The sequence below is a fragment of the Marmota monax genome, unplaced genomic scaffold (genome assembly GCF_021218885.2).
Source record: "Marmota monax isolate L192 unplaced genomic scaffold, Marmota_monax_Labrador192_F-V1.1 WCK01_AAM20220418_F8-fsc00346, whole genome shotgun sequence".
NCBI lineage: Eukaryota > Metazoa > Chordata > Mammalia > Rodentia > Sciuridae > Marmota > Marmota monax.
Window position 1 is genome coordinate 881090 of NW_026692698.1, and position 19429 is coordinate 900518.

Sequence of the window (19429 nt, forward strand, 5' to 3'; positions counted from 1 at the left end):
TGTGTATAAATATTTAATAACTATGGAAAGACTCAAGAGTAAGAGGAGTTCCTCAGGCCTAAGGTGGAAAGGCCATTTATTTTATTTTATTTTTTTGGGTACCAGGGATTGAACTCAGGGGCACTCAACCACTAAGCCACATTCCCAGCCTTATTTTGTATTTTATTTAGAGACTGGGTCTCACTGAGTTGCTAGGAATGTGCTTTTGCCGAATCTGGCTTTGAACTCTCAGTCCTCCTGCCTCAGCCTCCTGAGCCACTGAGATTATAGACGTGTGCCACCATACCCAGCTGGAAAGGCCATTTCTTTTTTTTTTTTTTTAAAGAAAGAGTGGGGGAGAGAGAGAGAGAGAGAGAATTTTTTTTTTTTTTTAATATTTATTTTTTAGTTCTCGGCTGACACAACATCTTTGTTTGTATGTGGTGCTGAGGATCGAACCCGGGGCGCACGCATGCCAGGCGAGCGCGCTACCGCTTGAGCCACATCCCCAGCCCCTGGAAAGGCCATTTCTTAAGCTCATCTTTGAGGTCCTGTGGTTCTAGACACATGGTTGGCTGCAGTCAGCAGTGGCTGGGTGAGATCTGTGGTATCAGGTAGGTGTCCAGCTCCTGGCATTGGTAGAGGGCTACACTGTCCAACACCCACTCTCTGGTCACCACAGGTGCCTTACCCATCTGTTCAATTGCTGGGGACAGAGCCAAAGAGATTAGTGTCAGTTCATTCTCTCAGAACAGATTCTAATCAATCTACTCTGGGGACGTGGCTATGTGAGTTCTTAGGGCTAATCACATAAAAGCCAAATTATTGCACATAAGCAATGCTTGAGGACATAAATCCTTGTTCAAAAACCTGAGGGGTGACTGCTGGTGAAAACCAGCCTCTGGCAATTTTATTAGCGTGGGCTACAATCTGGTAAAGGAAACGCCACCAGAAAGAGCAAAATGGCATTGCAATTTAAAGATTAGAAAAATGTCTTTTGTTTTAATTTTGTTTATTTATTTAGGTTCTGGAGATAGAACCCAGAGGTGGTTTATCACTGAGCTACGTTCCCAGACCTTTAAAAAAACTTTTTTTAAAATTTTGAGATATGGCCTCACTAAGTTGTTGAGGCAGGCCTCAAATTTGTGATCTTCCTGTCTCAGCCTCCTGAATCACTAGGATTATAGATGTGTGCCACACCTGACATGATGTGGAAAAATATCTCAAATAAAAAACCAAAACATGGTGATCATCTTCAAGTGCTGGGTTTTAGCAATTATTTTGTTCTTGTGCTAGATTATGTTTTCTGTGACAAACATTCATATTTAAACCTCCTTCACCCTTCAACGCCAGGCCAAGAGATGTATGCCTATAACCCCAACAACATAGGAGGCTGAGGCAGGAGAATCACAAGTTCAAGGACAGCTTGGGCAACATAGTAAGACCCACATCTCAAAATGATAATGCCCCCTCCCCCAAAAAACCCTTCCCCCCCATGCAAAAAGTTCATGATTACTTCTCTAACAAAAAAACTAAACAAGAACAATATTAAAAAGACATTTACTTATTTTTTTTTTTTTTGCAATACTGGGGATTTGAAACCAGGGACATACGCACGCACACACACACACACAAAAAAAAAAAAAAAAAGAAAACTACTCTACCACTGAGCTACACCCCCAGCCCTTTTGTTTTTGGTTTTGAGACAGGGTCTTGCTAAGTTGCTGAGGCTGGCTTTGAAATTATGATCCTCTTGCCTCAGCCTCTCAAGTCCCTGGGATTATAGACATAAACCACCATACCTGGCTAAAAAGACATTGTAACTATCCATTCTTTCAATAAATATTTAAAATGTGCTGAGAACTATGCTACTCAAGCACCAGGTGATAAGTGGTGAACCAAACCCATCCAACAGAACCCCAAATAACATAGGAGCATGCAGACATCTTACCATGGAAGCCATTGTCTTCTGTCCAGGCATCTGGTTGTATAACCACAACTGGCTGAGCACCCTGCATCCCCAGGAAGAAAAAAGTATTGAGGGTGTCAGAGCAGGGCTTTTGCAATAGTTACATCACCATTTTTTTTTGTCTTGGTATTAGGGATTGAACTGATGGGCACTTAACCATTGAGCCACAATCCCAGTACTTTTTATTTTTTGAGATAGGGTCTCGAGTTGCTGAGGCTGGCCTTGAACTTGTGATCCTCCTGTCTCAGCTCTTGAGCTGCTGAGATCACAGATGTGTGTTGACACTGCCACTTCACCACTTCTTGGTTTCTAAAGCAGAATACATTGGCAGCAGCCACAGAAAAGAGGGGGAAAGGCACATGGCAAGAAGGGGAAGGAAGACGCCTCCTCTCAGTGTATTAATAAATACTTGTAGTTATCAAATTCTTACTTGGGCCTCATAGATGGAGGCCCCAAAGACACAAGCACATGGTCAGAGAAGGCTCCTGAGGCTACATTTTGGGAAATTATGAGACTGCTGGGTACCAGCCTTGCTCAATTGCAAGACAGAATACTGTGTCCTCCCTCGGACAGGGCAGCAAATACTTACTGTGTCAAGGGTGAGTGACGAAATTTCCTTTACCACAGAAGCTCCACACAGTTGCACCATCCATTCCAGTTGATCTAAACAGGGCAATCAGACCCAAAATTACCATGGTGATCCACATATATAACCCTATACCACATATCCCTGGAGGAAAGATTACAGCAAGACTTCTTAGTGGGAGAGTTTCTATCTCTGCCCCAAAGAACAGAAAGGCTGTAAAGTATTCTAAGTCAATTTGCCACTGATTTGCTGCCACCTACTCTGGCTATCCATTTCCATAAGTCCACTTGGAAGATAAGGTTTTATAATCTTAAAAAAAAAAAAAAATGCTTGAAAGAAAAAAAAATCCAAGATCTAATTTCCATTAATTTGCTAAGTTGCTAGATAAGATACTGTGTAACAAAACATCCACCTTCCTTCCCTTCCTGCATCCTAATTCTGTGTTGGTAATTGATAATCACAGCCATTGAGAGCACCATACTTGGTGGTAATTACTGTAAATGTCAAGAGACAGGAAGATAATTCATCCAGTGAAAAAAATATACATCATCCTGGTCAGAGACTCAGTGTATCAGTGGGGAAAGGCTACATGCTGAGATGGAATCAGCAGACTCAGGGGTACAGAAATTAGAAGAGATTGAAGAGATGTTCCACTTGCACCTGGAGAATCAGTAAAATCAATGGGTGTCTTCTGGGTCCCTTTGGACATGCTTTGTAATAAGTCATCCATGGATGAGCTCTTCCCTGTCAGTTCATTTCTGAGAATTGCTGAGGTGCTCCTGACTGTCTGACTGAATCAAAACTCACTAACTCATTCCAAAAATGGTACCTGCTAGAGATACCTGCTTTTCACTATACCAAAGTAAAAAAAAAAAAAAGAAGAAATTCTTCAATGAACACTTGGAAATTTCATAAAAATCCAACAATAATCAGTGGAAGTAGGAAGCAAAATTATATTGCCAGTCTCCCTTGTAGCCACTCATCTGCCAGTAACCAAATGCTAAAGCCTTCTTCTCATGAGCAAGAGGACCTGAGCTCCTGGGGCAGAAGTGGGGCACAGGAAGCAAAGGTGAGTAGTCTTTGTTTTGAAAAGAAAGAACAAAATCTATATATACACAAGGGCCTTAGTGTCAAACAATACCAGAGTTGAGCCCCACAGCAGTCCTAATCATCACATTCAATGTCAAATGTAATTAGAAAATATTCATCAAGAGTCTGCCCCTGCTCTGGGCCTGTGCATGGCCCCAGACTCACAGGGCTTATGCAACTGCTGTGCTTTCTTCTCTGTATTAAATGAAGATGGTTTAGGAAGAATAGAACTCTTTCTTGACATTGACAAGCCCAAAGTATCTTCTTCCTAATTTATTATCCCTACCTCTTTCTTAGTCCAAATGGGCACTAACAACAATTTTACCCCATCTCTGTGTCCTAAATCCTAACTTTTCACTGCCCTCAAGCTCTTGAAAGGGGCATAAGGCCTAGATTTTTGCCCTACGATGACATTTAGGGGCTCTTTTGCTTGGAGCAGGGCAAACAGAATAAACTTCAGAATATCTCATTGATCTGAAGAATTCCGATAGTGTGATCTTGCCTATACTATTCCACCATGTAAGAAAGAGGCTGGAGCTGGAGCTCTGTATTTCTTTTAAGATCCTCACCTGTGGGCATGTTGGTAAAAGGCCCATAGCAACAGATTTTTAGGCCCCTGAAGATCTGTAAGGAGAGAAAGAGGGACAAGGGATGGAGAGAAACATGGTTATAACTAAGTAAATGGGTTTTTATAAAAAATAAAGACTCTCAAAAGAAGCATACATACACACACATACAGTAGAGTGCATTACTTCTTTATATTTAATAAGACCTGGATGGCAAGAGATTCAAAGCTACTGGTTGAAATTTGATGTTTATCCAGAGTGGCACAGTACTAACCATGAGACCAGTCAGCAAAGCAGTCATGTTTTTGTTTACATGCTCCTTTTCTCCTGACTTTCTTCTGATTCCCAAATACCTCTCTGTCTCACTTTCCTTTGAGAATGGCCATTGCATATTATGCAGTCTACACAGTTCTTTTTTGGGGGGAGACCGGGGATTGAACTCAGGGGCACTCAACCACTGAGCCACATCCCCAGCCCTATTTTGTATTTTTATTTAGAGACAGGGTCTCACTGAGCTGCTTAGTGCTTCAATTTTAATGAGGCTGGCTTTGAACTCATGATCCTCCTGCCTGAGCTTCCCGAGATGCTGGGATTACGGGTGTGTGTCATTGCACCAGGCACAGAAATCTCTTTTATTAACAAATTAAAATTTTTCTAGCCAGGTACAGTTGTACCCACCTATAATCCCAGCACTTAGGAGGCTGAGGCAGGAGGATCACTTGAGCCCAGGAGGATTTTTTTTGTTGTTGTTTATTTGGTACTGGGGATTGAACTCAGGGGAACTCAACTACTGAGCCACATCCCAGCCCTATTTTGTATTTTATTTAGAGACAGGGTCTCCCTGAGTTGCTTAGTGCCTCACCATTGCTGAAGCTGGCTTTGAACTTGTGATCCTCCTGACTCAGCCTCCTGGAGCTGCTGGGATTACAAGCATGTGCCACCACGCCCAGCTATACACAGTTCTTTATTTTTTGTGGGTACCAAGAACTAAACTCAGGGGCATTCAACCACTGAGCCACATCCCCAGCCCTATTTTTTATATTTAGAGACAGGGTCTCACTGAGTTACTTGGCACCTCACTTTTGCTGAGGCTGGCTTTAAACTCATGATCCTTTTGCCTCAGCCTCTGAAGCCGCTGGGATAACAGGCGTGTGCCACTGTGCCTGGCATACGCAGTTCTTAATGAGAACTCGAGGACTGGTTTTGTATCTTAAGTTGATCAGATTGCTTGGTTTTCTGAAGACAGATCACACACTTCTCCTAGGGGTACTTCCACTTACAAGTGTTTGGCAGTGCTAACGAAAGAATTTTCAATGATACTGGAAATGTTCTGTATCTGTGCTAGTAAGGTAGCCACAAGTCACATGTGATTGTTAAGCCTTTAAAATGTGGTTAGGATGAGTGATAACCTGAATTTCATATTTCAATCTTAATTTGAATAGTTCTATGTTGTTGGTGGCAACTGTGTTGGACAGTACAAATTCATTGGCACAGATTTTTAGAAAAGGACTTGGGTATTATTTAAAAGAAATCTAGAGTTTGGGAAATAAATCAGTGGTAGAACGCTTGCATAGCAGGTACAAGGCCCCAAGTTTGGTTCTCAGCACTGTACAAAAAAAAAAAAAAAAAAAAAAAAACAAATAAAAATACCCCATAAATTTGTGTCAGTTGGATGCATAAACAAATACACACTTTTAAAAAAATCAATACTAAGAGAGGAATTCAGGGCTTTTTGCATGCTAGGCAAGTGTCCTACTACTGAGCCACATTCCCAGCCTGAATATGTATGTGTGTGTATATATATATATATATTTTCTTTTTTTTTCTTGAGATAGGGGTCCTACTATGTTGCTTAGGATGTTCACAAACCCTTAGGCTCAAGTAATCTTCCAGCCCCAGCCTGCCCAGTAGCTGGGACTACAGAAACGTGCCACTATGCCCAGCAGGTGAATATTTTTTTAAAAAAATATATTATTTTGGACAACTCTCATTGTCTTGACCCTCTTCCTACTTCCTATTCAACTAAAAAGAAAATTACATAGGCCTCAAATTTATCTGGCCTCTAAAAGACAAAAATAGAGAAAAATCAGGAAGTTAAAAACACAGCAATGTGTCCCCCTCTCCCTATACACATACTTTACAGGCAGAGGAAAAAGAAAAGACAGCAGGACAAGCCTGTTTCTGTTTTAAGTGACAGCTTCCATTTGTACCATTCTTCCCATCTGCATGAATAAAATGCATCCTCAACCTGTTGATAGGACCTAGATGATCATAATGCTAAGAGCTCTCCCCAGGCAGCCAGCTGGAACCAAATAGTACCATGAAAAGTACAACAGATTAGGAATTTTTGCATCCAGGCTGACACTGATGAGAATGTCTAGTCATGAGATAAGGAATTTGAAGCTTTACTTCTACAAATACATTTCTCTTCTAGAGGAAAATACTAGATGACATTTAGTACCTTTAGAATGTCATTCCTTTGGCCAGGTACTTTTTTCCCCTCAGTGGCACCAGGGGCACTCTACTATCCCTTTTTGAGACAAGGTCTTGCTAACTTGCCCAGGCAGGTCTAGAACTTGTGATCTTCCTGCCACCTGAGTCACTGGGATTACAGGCACAAACCACCAAGCCCAGCAATGGCATCCTGGAAAGCAGGAAAATTCTCAAAGCACTGGAATTTCCTTTGAAGGTGGGAGGAATCTGGTGCTAATTCTGCCTTGAATCAAATGGAGTAAAAAACAAATGGTTGGTTCTCACAGAGCTTCCCCTGGGCAGAAGGCAGAGGAAGAAATAGGGCAAGTACTTTTCTTGACATTAGCAACAGTTACTTGATAGGCTGAGAGCGTGAGGATGGGGTTGAGAACTCCAGGGTGGAGAACACCAGGCTTGATTTATGATTGTCTCCCAAAGCAGTTTTCTTTAGAAAACTCTCTCTATTGGTTCTTGCTTAAGTTTGTGTAAAAGGACAGAAGGTGCTCCTAATGGGGATGTTCTGAAATGCCCTGTGGCATTTTTTTTTTTCCTTGAGAAAAGAAGAAAAGAACACCAGGAACACAAGCACTTAGGAACTTGAGAAAGCAGCTGGCTCAGGCCTGACAGACAAGTGTGAGATCTTGCTTGAACTTCTCCCTGAGAAAAGGACACAGTTTTGGCCACATCACCTGCTACAATATTATTTGGGGAAAGCCACTGAATCTCCCTGGGCCTCATTTACAAAATTGTTTGAATAATCTATTTTTCTCCTCTATAAAGCCTTCTGTAACTTTCTAAGAAGCCATGGCATGGTTGAGAGTTTAGACTTGGAGCTAGGAAGACTGGGTTCAATTTCTGGTTTCATTACTAACTAGCTATGTGACTTTGGGCCATTTACTCAAACTCTTGAGCTCTTCTCATAGGTAAAATAGGTAATAATAGTACATATTTCATAAGGTTGTTGTAAAATTGATAGTCAAAATATGGTTGAGGATTTAGAACATTCCCTAACATATGGTAAACGTTCTATAAATGCCAGCTATTGTTGATTATTAACCACTTCCTCTTATATGCTCCAGCAGATAGCCCTCTATATCCCCTGCTCATAGTATTTACTACACTGCTTTAAGAAAGATACCATGGTAAAGTGGAAAGAGCAAAGGTTTTAGATTTACACTTCTATAAAATCCTAGCTCTGCCACTTATCAGCTGGAATTTGAAGCCCAGGGGGCTTGGGGCAGAATGCTTAGATATAATTCTGGGGCTAGGGATATAGGACAGTGGTAGAATACTTATCTAGCATGCATGAGGCCCTGGTTCCATCCCCAGAACCACACATGCATGCCCAACACACACATTCAAACTGAAACTCAGATTATGGAGAAGACTGCATGTATTGCTAAGAGTATTACTAAGAAAAATAAAGGCAAGATTGTAATCACAGGCTATTACTAGAAGAAAGAACACCTAACATTTCCTAGTCACTAAATTATACAGCCTCTCTGAACCTCTGTGTTCTCTTGGTCATACAATAGAAACAAACATTATTAGCCTTGTTGGGCTGGGAGAACTAAGAAGAGCTGTGTGAAAACACTGAGCTGGTGCTCTAGCAGTGCCTAACCTGATGAAAACCACTGCCACAAAGCTGGCTGGAATGGAGAACCATGGAGTTCTTGTCAATAAGAGGGAGGGAGCTTTTACCTTTCTGCCCTGGGATTCTCTTGCTCGCTTTGGACCTTGGTGGTTTCTTCCATTGACTACATCTCCTCTGACTTCAAAATCATGCTGAAAGAAACCAAACCCAAACCATCAGGATCAGAGAAAGAGAAGCCTCCTTCAGTGGAAGTGGAACAAACAGGTCTGTTTAAAGAATCCAGAATTGCCAGAGTTTTAACCAAAAATAAATAAATAAAGTCATTCTTTTTGGTGGACCGGATGAAATGACCAGGATCTCAGCTGCTGAAATCAATTCATTGAAGCAAATCTTCATATACAGAAATTAACAATTGACTTTTCACCTCACTGGGACTTAATGTATTTTAATTTTCAACATCTATCTTCTCTCAAAATATTCACTTAGCATTTAGATTAAACTGCTAATACTGTGCTGTTACAAAGATAACTGGAGAATTCCTGATCTCTTAAATCAATTGTATATTGCCATCTAAAGAAATAAGGGCTTTTCAGATTTCCACTGAGAGAGTTATAGTTAATGAAGCTAAAATGATAAAATATGTATTTACTATAGTGAAGAAAGTTACAGGTCTTTCATAATCATTACTTTGGTCAAGGAAGAGAGAATAAAGAATGGGAACTCCCCAAGAAAGGATAACAGATTGAGTTGGTGTAGCGTATTCTTGGTTATCAAAAAATACTCATGTAGCTTCGGGATTTTGAATTGGTGAATATTCATGATGTGTGGAAAAGCATAATACACACCACATTCTCAATCACACAAAATGGGATATTGTGTATATATGCATACAACCTAGAGGGACACGTCCAACTAAGCTTCTTGGACTGGATGACTTTGTTCTTTGCTTGTGTTTTTTTTTTTTTTTTCCCTGTAATGTACAAGCAACTCAGTAAGACCCTGTCTGTAACTGAAATACAAAATAGGGCTGGGGATGTGGCTCAGTGGTTGAGTGCCCCTGAGTTTAATCCCTGGCTGCTGCTGCTGCTACTACTACTACTACTACTACTACTAATGGGATCGGGGAGTTTAGAATTTTGGGGAGAAACTTGGGGCAGAATGCTTAGAAATAATTCTGGGGCTAGGGATATAGGACAGTGGTAGAGTATTTATCTAGCATGCATGAGGCCCTGGTTCCATCCCCAGAACCACACATGCATGCCCAACACACACATTCAAACTGAAACTCAGATTATGGAGAAGACTGCATGTATTGCTAAGAGTATTACTAAGAAAAATAAAGGCGAGATTGTAATCACAGGCTATTACTAGGGGAAAGAACACCTAATATTTCCTAGTCACTTGAATAAGAAGAGTCTAGTGATGAATTTGCCATTTATTTAAAGATAACTGCCATGTTTATAGTCCTGATTGCACCCCTGAGCTTCTTACAATGTGTCTAACTGCTTACTTAACCATTCTCTCCAGATGTCTAGTATAAATCTCAAAAATCTACTCATCTAAAAGAATTCTTTTTTTTTTTTCTTTTTTTTAAATTTTTTATTGTTGGCTGTTCAAAACATTACATAGTTCTTGATATATCATATTTCACAATTTGATTCAAGTGGGTTATGAGCTCCCATTTTTACCCCATATACAGATTGCAGAATCACATCAGTTACACATCCATTGATTTACATATTGCCATACTAGTGTCTGTTGTATTCTGCTGCCTTTCCTATCCTCTACTATCCCCCCCTAAAAGAATTCTTGATCCCACTCCTGTCCTCCCTCTTCCCAATGGGCTCCTCCCTCATGTCTTTTCAACTATAATAATACTAACATTCACTCAGTTGTTTAGGTCCCAAACCCAAGAATTACCTCTTTGCTTTCTCTTTACTTTATCCTCTAAATTTAATCCATTAGCAGATCTTAGCTTTATATATATTCCAAATCTACCTTTTCTTTTTTTTTTTTAATATTTATTTTTTAGTTTTTCGGTGGACACAACATCTTTGTTTGTATGTGGTGCTGAGGATCGAACCCGGGCCGCACGCATGCCAGGCGAGCGTGCTACCACTTGAGCCACATCTCCAGCCCCCAAACCTACCTTTTCTTACCTTCTCGTTATTCTAAGAATAAAATTCCTTACCATGGCTTATACCTAAACTTACCTGATCTGGCCCTTGTCCAATCTCTGCCCTGTACACGTAATTCACCAATTATTACTCTCCAGCTACACTGGTCTTTCTTTCTTTCTGTGCTGGGGATTAAACTCAGGGCCTTGTATATGCTAGGTAAGGCCTTGTACATGCTAGGTAAGTGCTCTACCACAGAGCTACCTCCCCAATCCATGGTGTATTTTTCTTTAGTAAACCCATCTCATTCTTACTTCAAGACCTTTAATGTTTTCTGTTCCTCTGCCTATAACAGTTGTCCTCTACATTTTCTCAAAAACAATTCTTTTCTTTTTTGGGGGTACCGAGGATTGAACTCAGGGGTACTTGACCACTAAGCCACATCCCCAACCCTACTTTGTATTATGTAGAGACAGGGTCTCACTGAGTTGCTTAGTGGCTCGCTTTTGCTGAGGCTGGCTTTGAACTACAATCCTTCTGCCTTAGCCTCCTGAGCTGCTGGGATTATAGGTGTGTGCCACTGCATCTAACAATTCTTTCTTTTCATTTAGGTCTCAGCTCAATCTTTTCAGAAAGGGGTTCCATGACCCTATCCCCAGCTGATTGCTAGTCTGTTGTTCTTCAGAGCATTTCTTGTGTCCCAATGCCCCTACCTTGAGTACTGGGGATTGAATCCAGGGTGAGATACAATTGAACTACATCCACAAGCCCTTTTATTCTTTTATTTTAAGACAGGATCTTGCTAAGTTGTTGAGTTTGGCTTTGAACTTGTGATCTTCCTGCCTCAGCCTCCCAAGAAACTGGAATTATAGGTGTGTGCCACCTTGCCTGGTATCTTAAATTCATCTTTATTGAGTATCTTCCCTCAATAGAACATAAATATATAACAGTACAGAATTGATGGGTTTGTTTATTATTGTATTCCTAGTGCTTGGCACATAGTAGGCTCCCAGTTAATAGTTACTGAATTAAAACCAACAAAAATGTCACTTAATTAATTATGAATATACTGAATAACACATAATATTTTAAAACTGCTTTTGCTAATTTTATTTTGCCTGATCTATTGTCACCAGCAGTTCTTGGCTGTTCTAAAATTATTCCTCCTCCTACACTTTATCTTATTTACCTCTCACTGTTCTCAGTATCATCAAGAGCAACATCTCTTTGAAGAAATCTGATTTCTAAGGAGACACATTTGCATATTAATATAAAGTCTTTTTCTTTAACAATGGTGAAGAATTAGTTTGTGTACACATGTAAGATCTATCCCAGGGGCTGGGGATGTGGCTCAAGCGGTAGGGTGCTCGCCTGGCATGCATGCGGCCCAGGTTCGATCCTCAGCACCACGTACAAACAAAGATGTTGTGTCAGCCGAGAACTAAAAAATAAATATTAAAAAATTCTCTCTCTCTCTCCCCCACTCTCTCTAAAAAAAAAAAAAAAAAAAAAAAAAAAAGATCTATCCCAACCTTGTCCTTATGAATCTTTTCTTTGTTTTATAAATTCCTTTCCCTTTCCCTCAAAGAGATAATTATTTCTTTTGAAATCTAGAATAAATGAATGAGAACACAGAATTTCTTGGTCTGTTCTGGATCTCTCTCTCTCTCTCTTTTTGTGGTACTGGATTGAATTTAGTCTCCCATATGCTAGGCAAGTGCTCTACTACTGAGCTATATGCCCAGACCATTTTATTTTTTATTTTGAGACAGTCTTGCTAAAGTGCCCAGCTGGTCTTAAACTTGAAATCCTCTTGCCTCAGCCTTATGAGTAGCTGGGATGCATCACCTCACAGGTTTCTATATCACTCCTGATGATCTCCACCGTCAAGGAAAATTTATGGAAAGTGCTGCATTCATGGAAGGAAGCAGATAAATTTTTCTTAACTGTGTAACTCAATGATACCAAATGTCTCTTGATTAGTTTGTAATATCAAATACGTACCTCATCTAGGATCTTTCTTTCTTTAATAGACTGGGTCACCCCTAAAGAGATCACAGAAAAAAACAGGTTACATACAGCAGAAGAACACAATCTTAAAAAAAAAATTAAAAAAAAAAAAAAAGAACACAATCTTTTATGTGAAGGTGGAAAGTTGAGCAATTCACAAAAGAGCATGGGAAGAAGGTTCTCTCTGAAGCCATAGTTCTTTAACGAGGCTTATGGTAGAAATTTCCTCCTGGAGACACAGTTGATGCTTAATTTAAACATTGTAAAAGTACCTGCTGCACATGGAATTCTGCCTACTATTAAATAAATTCTCAGTTCATATGCAAACATTGCTAGAAGCAGATTAGGTCTTATTAGTTATAAAAGAAATCCATTTCCCAACATCACCAGCTTAACTGAACAAAGCAATATGCATTAAAGATAAGGCTAGTTTTGTGTTACCAATAAAGACCTTTCTGGTAATTCAGACACAGCATCAGCAAAAACCTCAGGTGTTAAGATGTTAGTTGTAAAAATGCAATTCTGAGGTGTTAAAGAAAGGAGGGGAGAAGCTGTATTGTACTTACAGAAATAGCTAACTACCCATTTTCCTCCTGCAATTCCGAGAAAATATTTCAGTGTCCGTTCACACACAAACTCAGCATCTGCAAAATGAAAAGCATATGAAGGATTACAAGAAGAAAACAAAGTCAGGAAGTTGCACCTAAGAAGAGAAAGAGCCCAGCTCCTGCTCTCAAGATCAATCATCCATCCCAGGAGATAGCATCCGGGGCTGGAAGCATCACTAATTATCACCAGCAGATGTGGATCTTTGGAAGCCCGAAGAAAAAGATAGGAAAGACTAGAGGAAGTGTCTGTCCCATCTTCTAGATGCCAAGGCCTGCTCAAGAGCTCCACTATTGTGTTCAAGGAATTATCCACGTCAGCAGTGGTAATTGATGCAGATGGAAAAGATCTACTTTACTGGATGGTAACATGTGAAAAGAGAAGAAAACACTGTTGAAACCCTAATTTTGAAATGTCAACATGACAAATTTTCACCCACATAACTTCTACCTGGGGAATCCTACCCGCCTTGTATTCCTCTGAGAGGGACAGAAAAATACAGTCTCTTCATAGCTTTTTTCTTCCCTACATAAGTATTTCTGAAAGCAGTAACTGAAAAATCACTTCTATTTATTTCCTAGTATTTCAAAGATCCTTTTGAAGAACTAAAAAACCAAGTAAAAGCCATTTAGTTTTAAACAAGAGAAATGTATTTAACTAGATGCTAAACACAGCAGGCCATTCTCCCTCACAGAATTCTTCACTATTTTTGAAGTCTTTTTTTCTTTTTGGTTGTTGTTCTGGTGATCAAACCCAAGGGTGCTCTACTTCTGAGATACAGCACCAGCTGTGTTTTTACATTTTATCTATTTATTTTTAAATATTTTTTTTAGTTGTAGAGGGACACACAATATCTTTTTTTTTTTTTTTTTTTTTTTGTGGTGCTGGGGATTAGAACCTAGGGCCTTGTGATGTGAGGAAAGCACTCTACTAACTGAATTATATCCCCAGCCCTTACAGTATCTTTTATCATTTATTAAATTTATTTTTTATGTGGTGCTGAGGATCGAACCAGTGCCTCACACATGCTAAGCAAGTGCTCTGCCACTGAGCTACAACCCCAGCCCCTACATTTTATTTTTGAGACAGGGTCTTGCTATGTTGCTTTTAGTACCCTTGAATTTGTGATCCTCTTGCCTCAGCCTCCCATGTGCTAGGATTGGAGGTATGTACCACTATACCTAGTTTGAAGTTTTTCTTCTTTTTTAATCCCCGGATACTTGGGACTGAATCCAGGAGCACTTTACCACAGAGTTATAGCCCAGCTCTTTTATTTTTAGACATAGTCTCACTTACATTGCCCTGGCTGGGCTTGAATTTGTCATCCTCCTGCTTCAGTCACCCAAGTAGCTGGGATTACAAGTGTGTGCTACCATGATCTGGCTCTTTTTTTTTTTTTTTTTTTTTAGAGAGAGAGAGAGAGAGAGAGAGAGAGAGAGAGAATTTTTAAATATTTATTTATTTTTTTAGTTTTCAGTGGACACAACATCTTTGTTTGTATGTGGTGCTGAGGATCGAACCCAGGCCGCACGCATGCCAGGCGAGCGCGCTACCACTTGAGCCACATCCCCAGCCCAAGATCTGGCTCTTATTTCTTCATGTGGTTTATGCAGCAGATGCAACACATTCTATAAAGGTTCTTAGGACAGTGCAGTTGTGCACATCTATAATTCCATTTACTTAGAAGGCTGGGACAGCAGAATTGAAAGTTCTAGGCCAGCCTCAGCAACTTGGTGAGACCCTATCTCAAAAAGTAAGAAAGGAAAGAAGGAAAGAAGAAAGGAAGGAAGGAAGGAAGGAAGGAAGATAGGTTGGTTCTTGGTATACCTGTTTTCATAACGACGTGAGTAGTCTCTTCAGTAATTAGATTACTTAAATTGATATGGTGTTTTTTGGCAAACTTGTGTACAAGCATCTGAAATCAAATCAAATGCTGTATTATAATAAATTACATCTAGTACATGAATTAAGTATTAATTATGTTAGCTCTATATCTCCATTTTTCTCAGAAAATGTACATTTTTTAAATCTTAACATGCTTGAAGTCTAAAAAATGAATAATCTAATAAAAATTATGTACAAACCAGAGCAAAACATTCTAATATAATGTAACAGTGTTAACAGATATGGAATTAAACCAAAAATTCAAATAATATAAATTTTATCATTAATAGCAGATATCATTTGATTCCCTAATACAATTTCTTTTCAACTATACTTCAGATTTATTATTATTTAGATTTATCTATAATCTAGCTTTCACTTTATAAAGTAAGAGGTAACTAGCCTCTACAGAAAGTTATGCTACAGATAAATGTGGCTAAAAAACAAGAGTCGATTCTCTGATAGCTAAAAAAACTCAGTGAAGATGTTTCTAAAGGTCAGTGCGAAAACTATCAATTCTCTCTAAGGAGGATTGGAAGAGACTCATTCTTTGCAAAAGAAATCTGGAGTCCTTTAGCTATTATCTATTAACCAAATAAAAATCAATAGGTAGTGAAAGAAATTAACCAGAACCATTATGAGCACAGCTGACATAATTGGTAGCTACTGTACGGCAAATAACTTTGTTTACCAAGGGCCATCATTTACTAGCCATCACCACCCACTTCAATATTTATGTGCTGTATAATATTGTAATGGAGGTCAGGCCATCTTTCTTTCATGCTGCCTCACTCCATACTGCCATGAGGCACTGAAAAAAGGCAGACTAGAGAAGCTAATGACATCCTCCTCCTTTTGCCACTGCCCTCTGCCAGGATCATTAGCAATTCTGAACTGATTAATTGCTGAAACCTCAGCCTTGAAACAGTATTCAGTTAGAAGAGCAACTGCTGAAAAGATCATCTTAATACAGGCTTCAGAATTAATCATGTGTAATACAGTCAGTAGCTTTCATCATAAATTTATCACACTTCAGCAAGTCTGAAAAGAGCTCGAAGTTTTCCTCTTTGCTTGTTTAAAAACAGCATGTACCCAAGCCACTATAGTTTAATCTGCAGCTTAGAATTGCCCATGGCAAAAAAGATTAGATCATTTTAGGCATCTCTGAAAACCTGAACTCTCAAAACAAAGGAATAAGGAATGCTAATTTTCAATGGATATACGGGAATTCTCAATGTGTGGACAAGTGATCAAGAGCCATTTAATCAGATATACCATAAGAATTTTCAGAGCCAATTGCTGTGAAGTGAGAACATCAACAGCTGCCTTCTTGCACTTAAATATTGTATCTATCAGGGCATACACGGGTTGCTTCTTTGCCCTTTAGACCATCAGACCAGAGAATGTTATTCTGAGTCACTATCCATGGAGAAGTTAGGATGAGAAATGGTTCTTATCCTAAGAAGGATATATTATGAAAGATACTTCAGAATGACTTGGTTGCCTCTCTGTGTGCAGTTCATGGCACCAACTATTGAATCCAATTGATAGTCTGATGTGTTATCTTGTCTTCTTTTTTTGGAACTGGGGATTGAATCCACTGAGCCACATCCCCAGCTTTTTAAAAAAAATTTTATTTTGGGACAGGGTCTTGCTAAGTTGCTTAGGGCTTTGCTAAATTGCTAGGCTGGCTTTGAACTCACAATTCTCCTGCCTCAGCCTCCTGAGTTGTCAGGATTAGAATCACGTACTATCACCCCAGTCTTATCTTAAAGAAATTCACTCATTATTTTATTATGAAGTAATACCAATGCCAATTACAGGGAAAGTAAATTTCCCAGGATGCCTAAAATCTATAAGAAGCTTAACTAAGAACAAACAAGATTTCAAGGGTCTTAATATGTTAGTGGGTATTTTCTACAATGTGAAACAATTCCCATTTCTGGCACAAGGGGTCCAAGGAGATGCCAAAATTCTAATAGCAAAGGTTGTTATAGGGCAGAAATGATAGGGCAGGCTACTGAATACCTGTATTAGGAGCCAGGATAAAGACAAACACACACTGAAAAAACACCATTGTTAAGCAGAAACATGTTAGTAAATTCAAACTGAGGGGGGAAAAAATGCCTCTCAGAGAGCAGAGCCATACCTACTTGAATTATTAAGTAAAAAGAAAATTCTAATTCTAAAGTTTTATATCATATTCAAAAGCATGCCTTTTCTGCTAATATTTAATAATTCTTTTTCACAAGTAAATATATGAGAAATCCCATACCTGAGCTTTATCTAGATGCAAATTTTCAGAAATTGGGAGTGAAAATTAAATCACATATAATTCTGTTTATTGCATAAATTTCTTCCTATAGGTTATTCATTGCTAGTACCTATATAAAACTATACATAACTATTTAAACTATGTAAAACTATTTGTAGCATGTTGTTAAATTTTAGTCATTACAGAGATACATATAGTTACACTCACAAGTTCTTTGGGGGTCAAGCCCGATACCACCATGGATATTCTCTGCTTGGTCCTTTCTGTTGGAGATGTGAATTCTGGCTTCTCCCTGCTCATACTTTCTTCCCGTGCATTATACCCAGCAGTACTAGTAGTGTGAGCAACAGCTGGACTGTTGGCAGATTGTCCAACTTGAAACTGGGATAATTTCAATGCAGAGGTTGAAGCTGGTACATTGCAAACATGAACTGCCTCTGGGGCTTTGTCTTCAGGGGGATCAGAATCAGGGTCCTTAGAGAAGAGGCTGATTCCAGATTCCAGGTAAGGGGTTCCCTCTGAAAGGAACCAGAGAAATTTAATTTATAAGACAATGAATCTTGAATTACAAGATTTCAGTGTTGGCTAAGAATTAAAGGTGAAGTTAGGTTAAGAGCAGAAACAGGTACAATATACACAGATACATTGTTGGTGGAAGTGCAGTGGCTTAACAATATGTCATTATGTAGCAAAAGTTTTAACATGTGTTCACACTTTCAGTCAACAATTCTAATTTTAGAAATGCATCCTAAGGAAATAAGAGATGTATGCAAAGGTTCAGTCATAGGGATGTTCACTGCAACATTGTTTATAATAGTTTAATTTTAGAAATGATCTCATGTCCAATATGAGATTAAATAAATTGTGATACATTTATTTCAAAGGAGTTACTCTTCCCTTATTACAGTTTGAATACAAATGCTGATGTTCAATAAAATGAAGAAATGTTTCTAATATATTAAAGATGATAGAAAAGATATTATTTATCTTGACTATTTTATTTTTTTTTTGATTGAGACGATGTCTTAGTACGTTGCTCAGGTTGGCCTCAAACTCATGGGCTCAAGTGATCCCCCCAAGTAGTTGGAACTGTAGGCCTATACAGCAGTACCTGGCTTTTTTTTCTTTAATTATTTTGTGGTGCTGGGGATTGAATTCAGGGCCTTGTGCATGCAAGGCAAGCATCTACCAATGGGGAATATACCAACTATATCCCCAGCTCTTGACTGTATTTTAAAATTAAAATTTTACGTAAAGTAACTAAAAAAAAAAAGCAATGTTTCATTGTTAATGGATAGGAACACAGGTAATTTTAATTTCCCTCATTTTTTATTTCCTATATTGTCCAAATTGTGGACAATGAACGTACAGTACTTTTATAAGGAAGGAGAAGGAGGTTAAAAATATGAGAAAGACTCCATTTTCCTTCTTGCACTTACAATGATACCATTACATTTTCTATTTAATAAATCAACAGAAAGCACTACCAAATTAGAAACAGTAGGCACCATCCTTGAGACATTTCAAAAAGTGTCATTCTGTCAGAAAGTAAGCAGATAAATAAAAGGTCTGAGATTCTTAAAATTGACCCTAATGAACCTGGCCAAATGCCACATTTGATGCCACATACAGCCTTTGATGATAATGTGTTTTCGAGGATTAATTAAAAACTTTCATTACTGATTAAAACTTTGATTTAAAAGTCATCCAAGATACTATCCATTAAAAGAGATTTATAAAGTATAAAATATATGGATATTTGCATTCATTAATTCATAAATAAAGAGGTTGCATTGGGATTCCATTTTCTTTTCAATAAAGAACAGGTGTGGGGCTGGGAATGTGGCTCAAGCGGTACTGCGCTCGCCTGGCATGCGTGCGGACCGGGTTCGATCCTCAGCACCACATACAAAGATGCTGTGTCTGCTGAAAACTAAAGAATAAATTTAAAAAAAAAAAAAGAAGCAGGTGTAAAACTTTACTCTAGGGCCTTAGAACTTTTATCTAATAGTTGAAGTAAAATATTTAGAGTATACCTGACTCCTTCATTCTTAAAACTGTTACTTAAACCAATATAAACAGATTAAAAAAATACAATAATTTTCAAGTAAACTTGGAGTAATTCAAGTGTTAACTCAAGCTATTTTTCAAAATTAGGCTTCAGTATAACAGAAGCATCCATGATAGGTTAGTATATCTGAAGTTGTACCACTGTGCCTAGCTTATGACTATATTCCTGATTAACCAGAATGCCTTTATATAGGATTAGAATAAAATAAAAA

At 38.7% G+C, this 19429-nt stretch overlaps 1 protein-coding gene across 5 annotated transcripts in view; it reads right to left on the minus strand.

Moving 5' to 3' along the window:
• Nucleotides 1-337: 337 nt before the first annotated feature.
• Nucleotides 338-19429, minus strand: part of Brca1 (BRCA1 DNA repair associated) — a 67434-nt gene continuing 48342 nt past the window's right edge. For 2 of the 5 annotated variants that reach the window (XM_046446636.2, XM_046446634.2), the window contains exons 15-23: nucleotides 17355-17665; nucleotides 14816-14903; nucleotides 12949-13026; nucleotides 12377-12417; nucleotides 8363-8446; nucleotides 4193-4247; nucleotides 2538-2611; nucleotides 1931-1991; nucleotides 338-685 (exon numbers count right to left, since the gene is read on the minus strand). In XM_046446636.2, coding sequence (XP_046302592.1) covers nucleotides 561-685; nucleotides 1931-1991; nucleotides 2538-2611; nucleotides 4193-4247; nucleotides 8363-8446; nucleotides 12377-12417; nucleotides 12949-13026; nucleotides 14816-14903; nucleotides 17355-17665 — 917 coding nt within the window. In that variant the 3' untranslated portion in view covers nucleotides 338-560. The remainder of the gene's footprint in view (nucleotides 686-1930; nucleotides 1992-2537; nucleotides 2612-4192; nucleotides 4248-8362; nucleotides 8447-12376; nucleotides 12418-12948; nucleotides 13027-14815; nucleotides 14904-17354; nucleotides 17666-19429) is intronic. The other 3 variants (XM_058579964.1, XM_058579963.1, XM_046446635.2) reach the window with 2 other exon arrangements.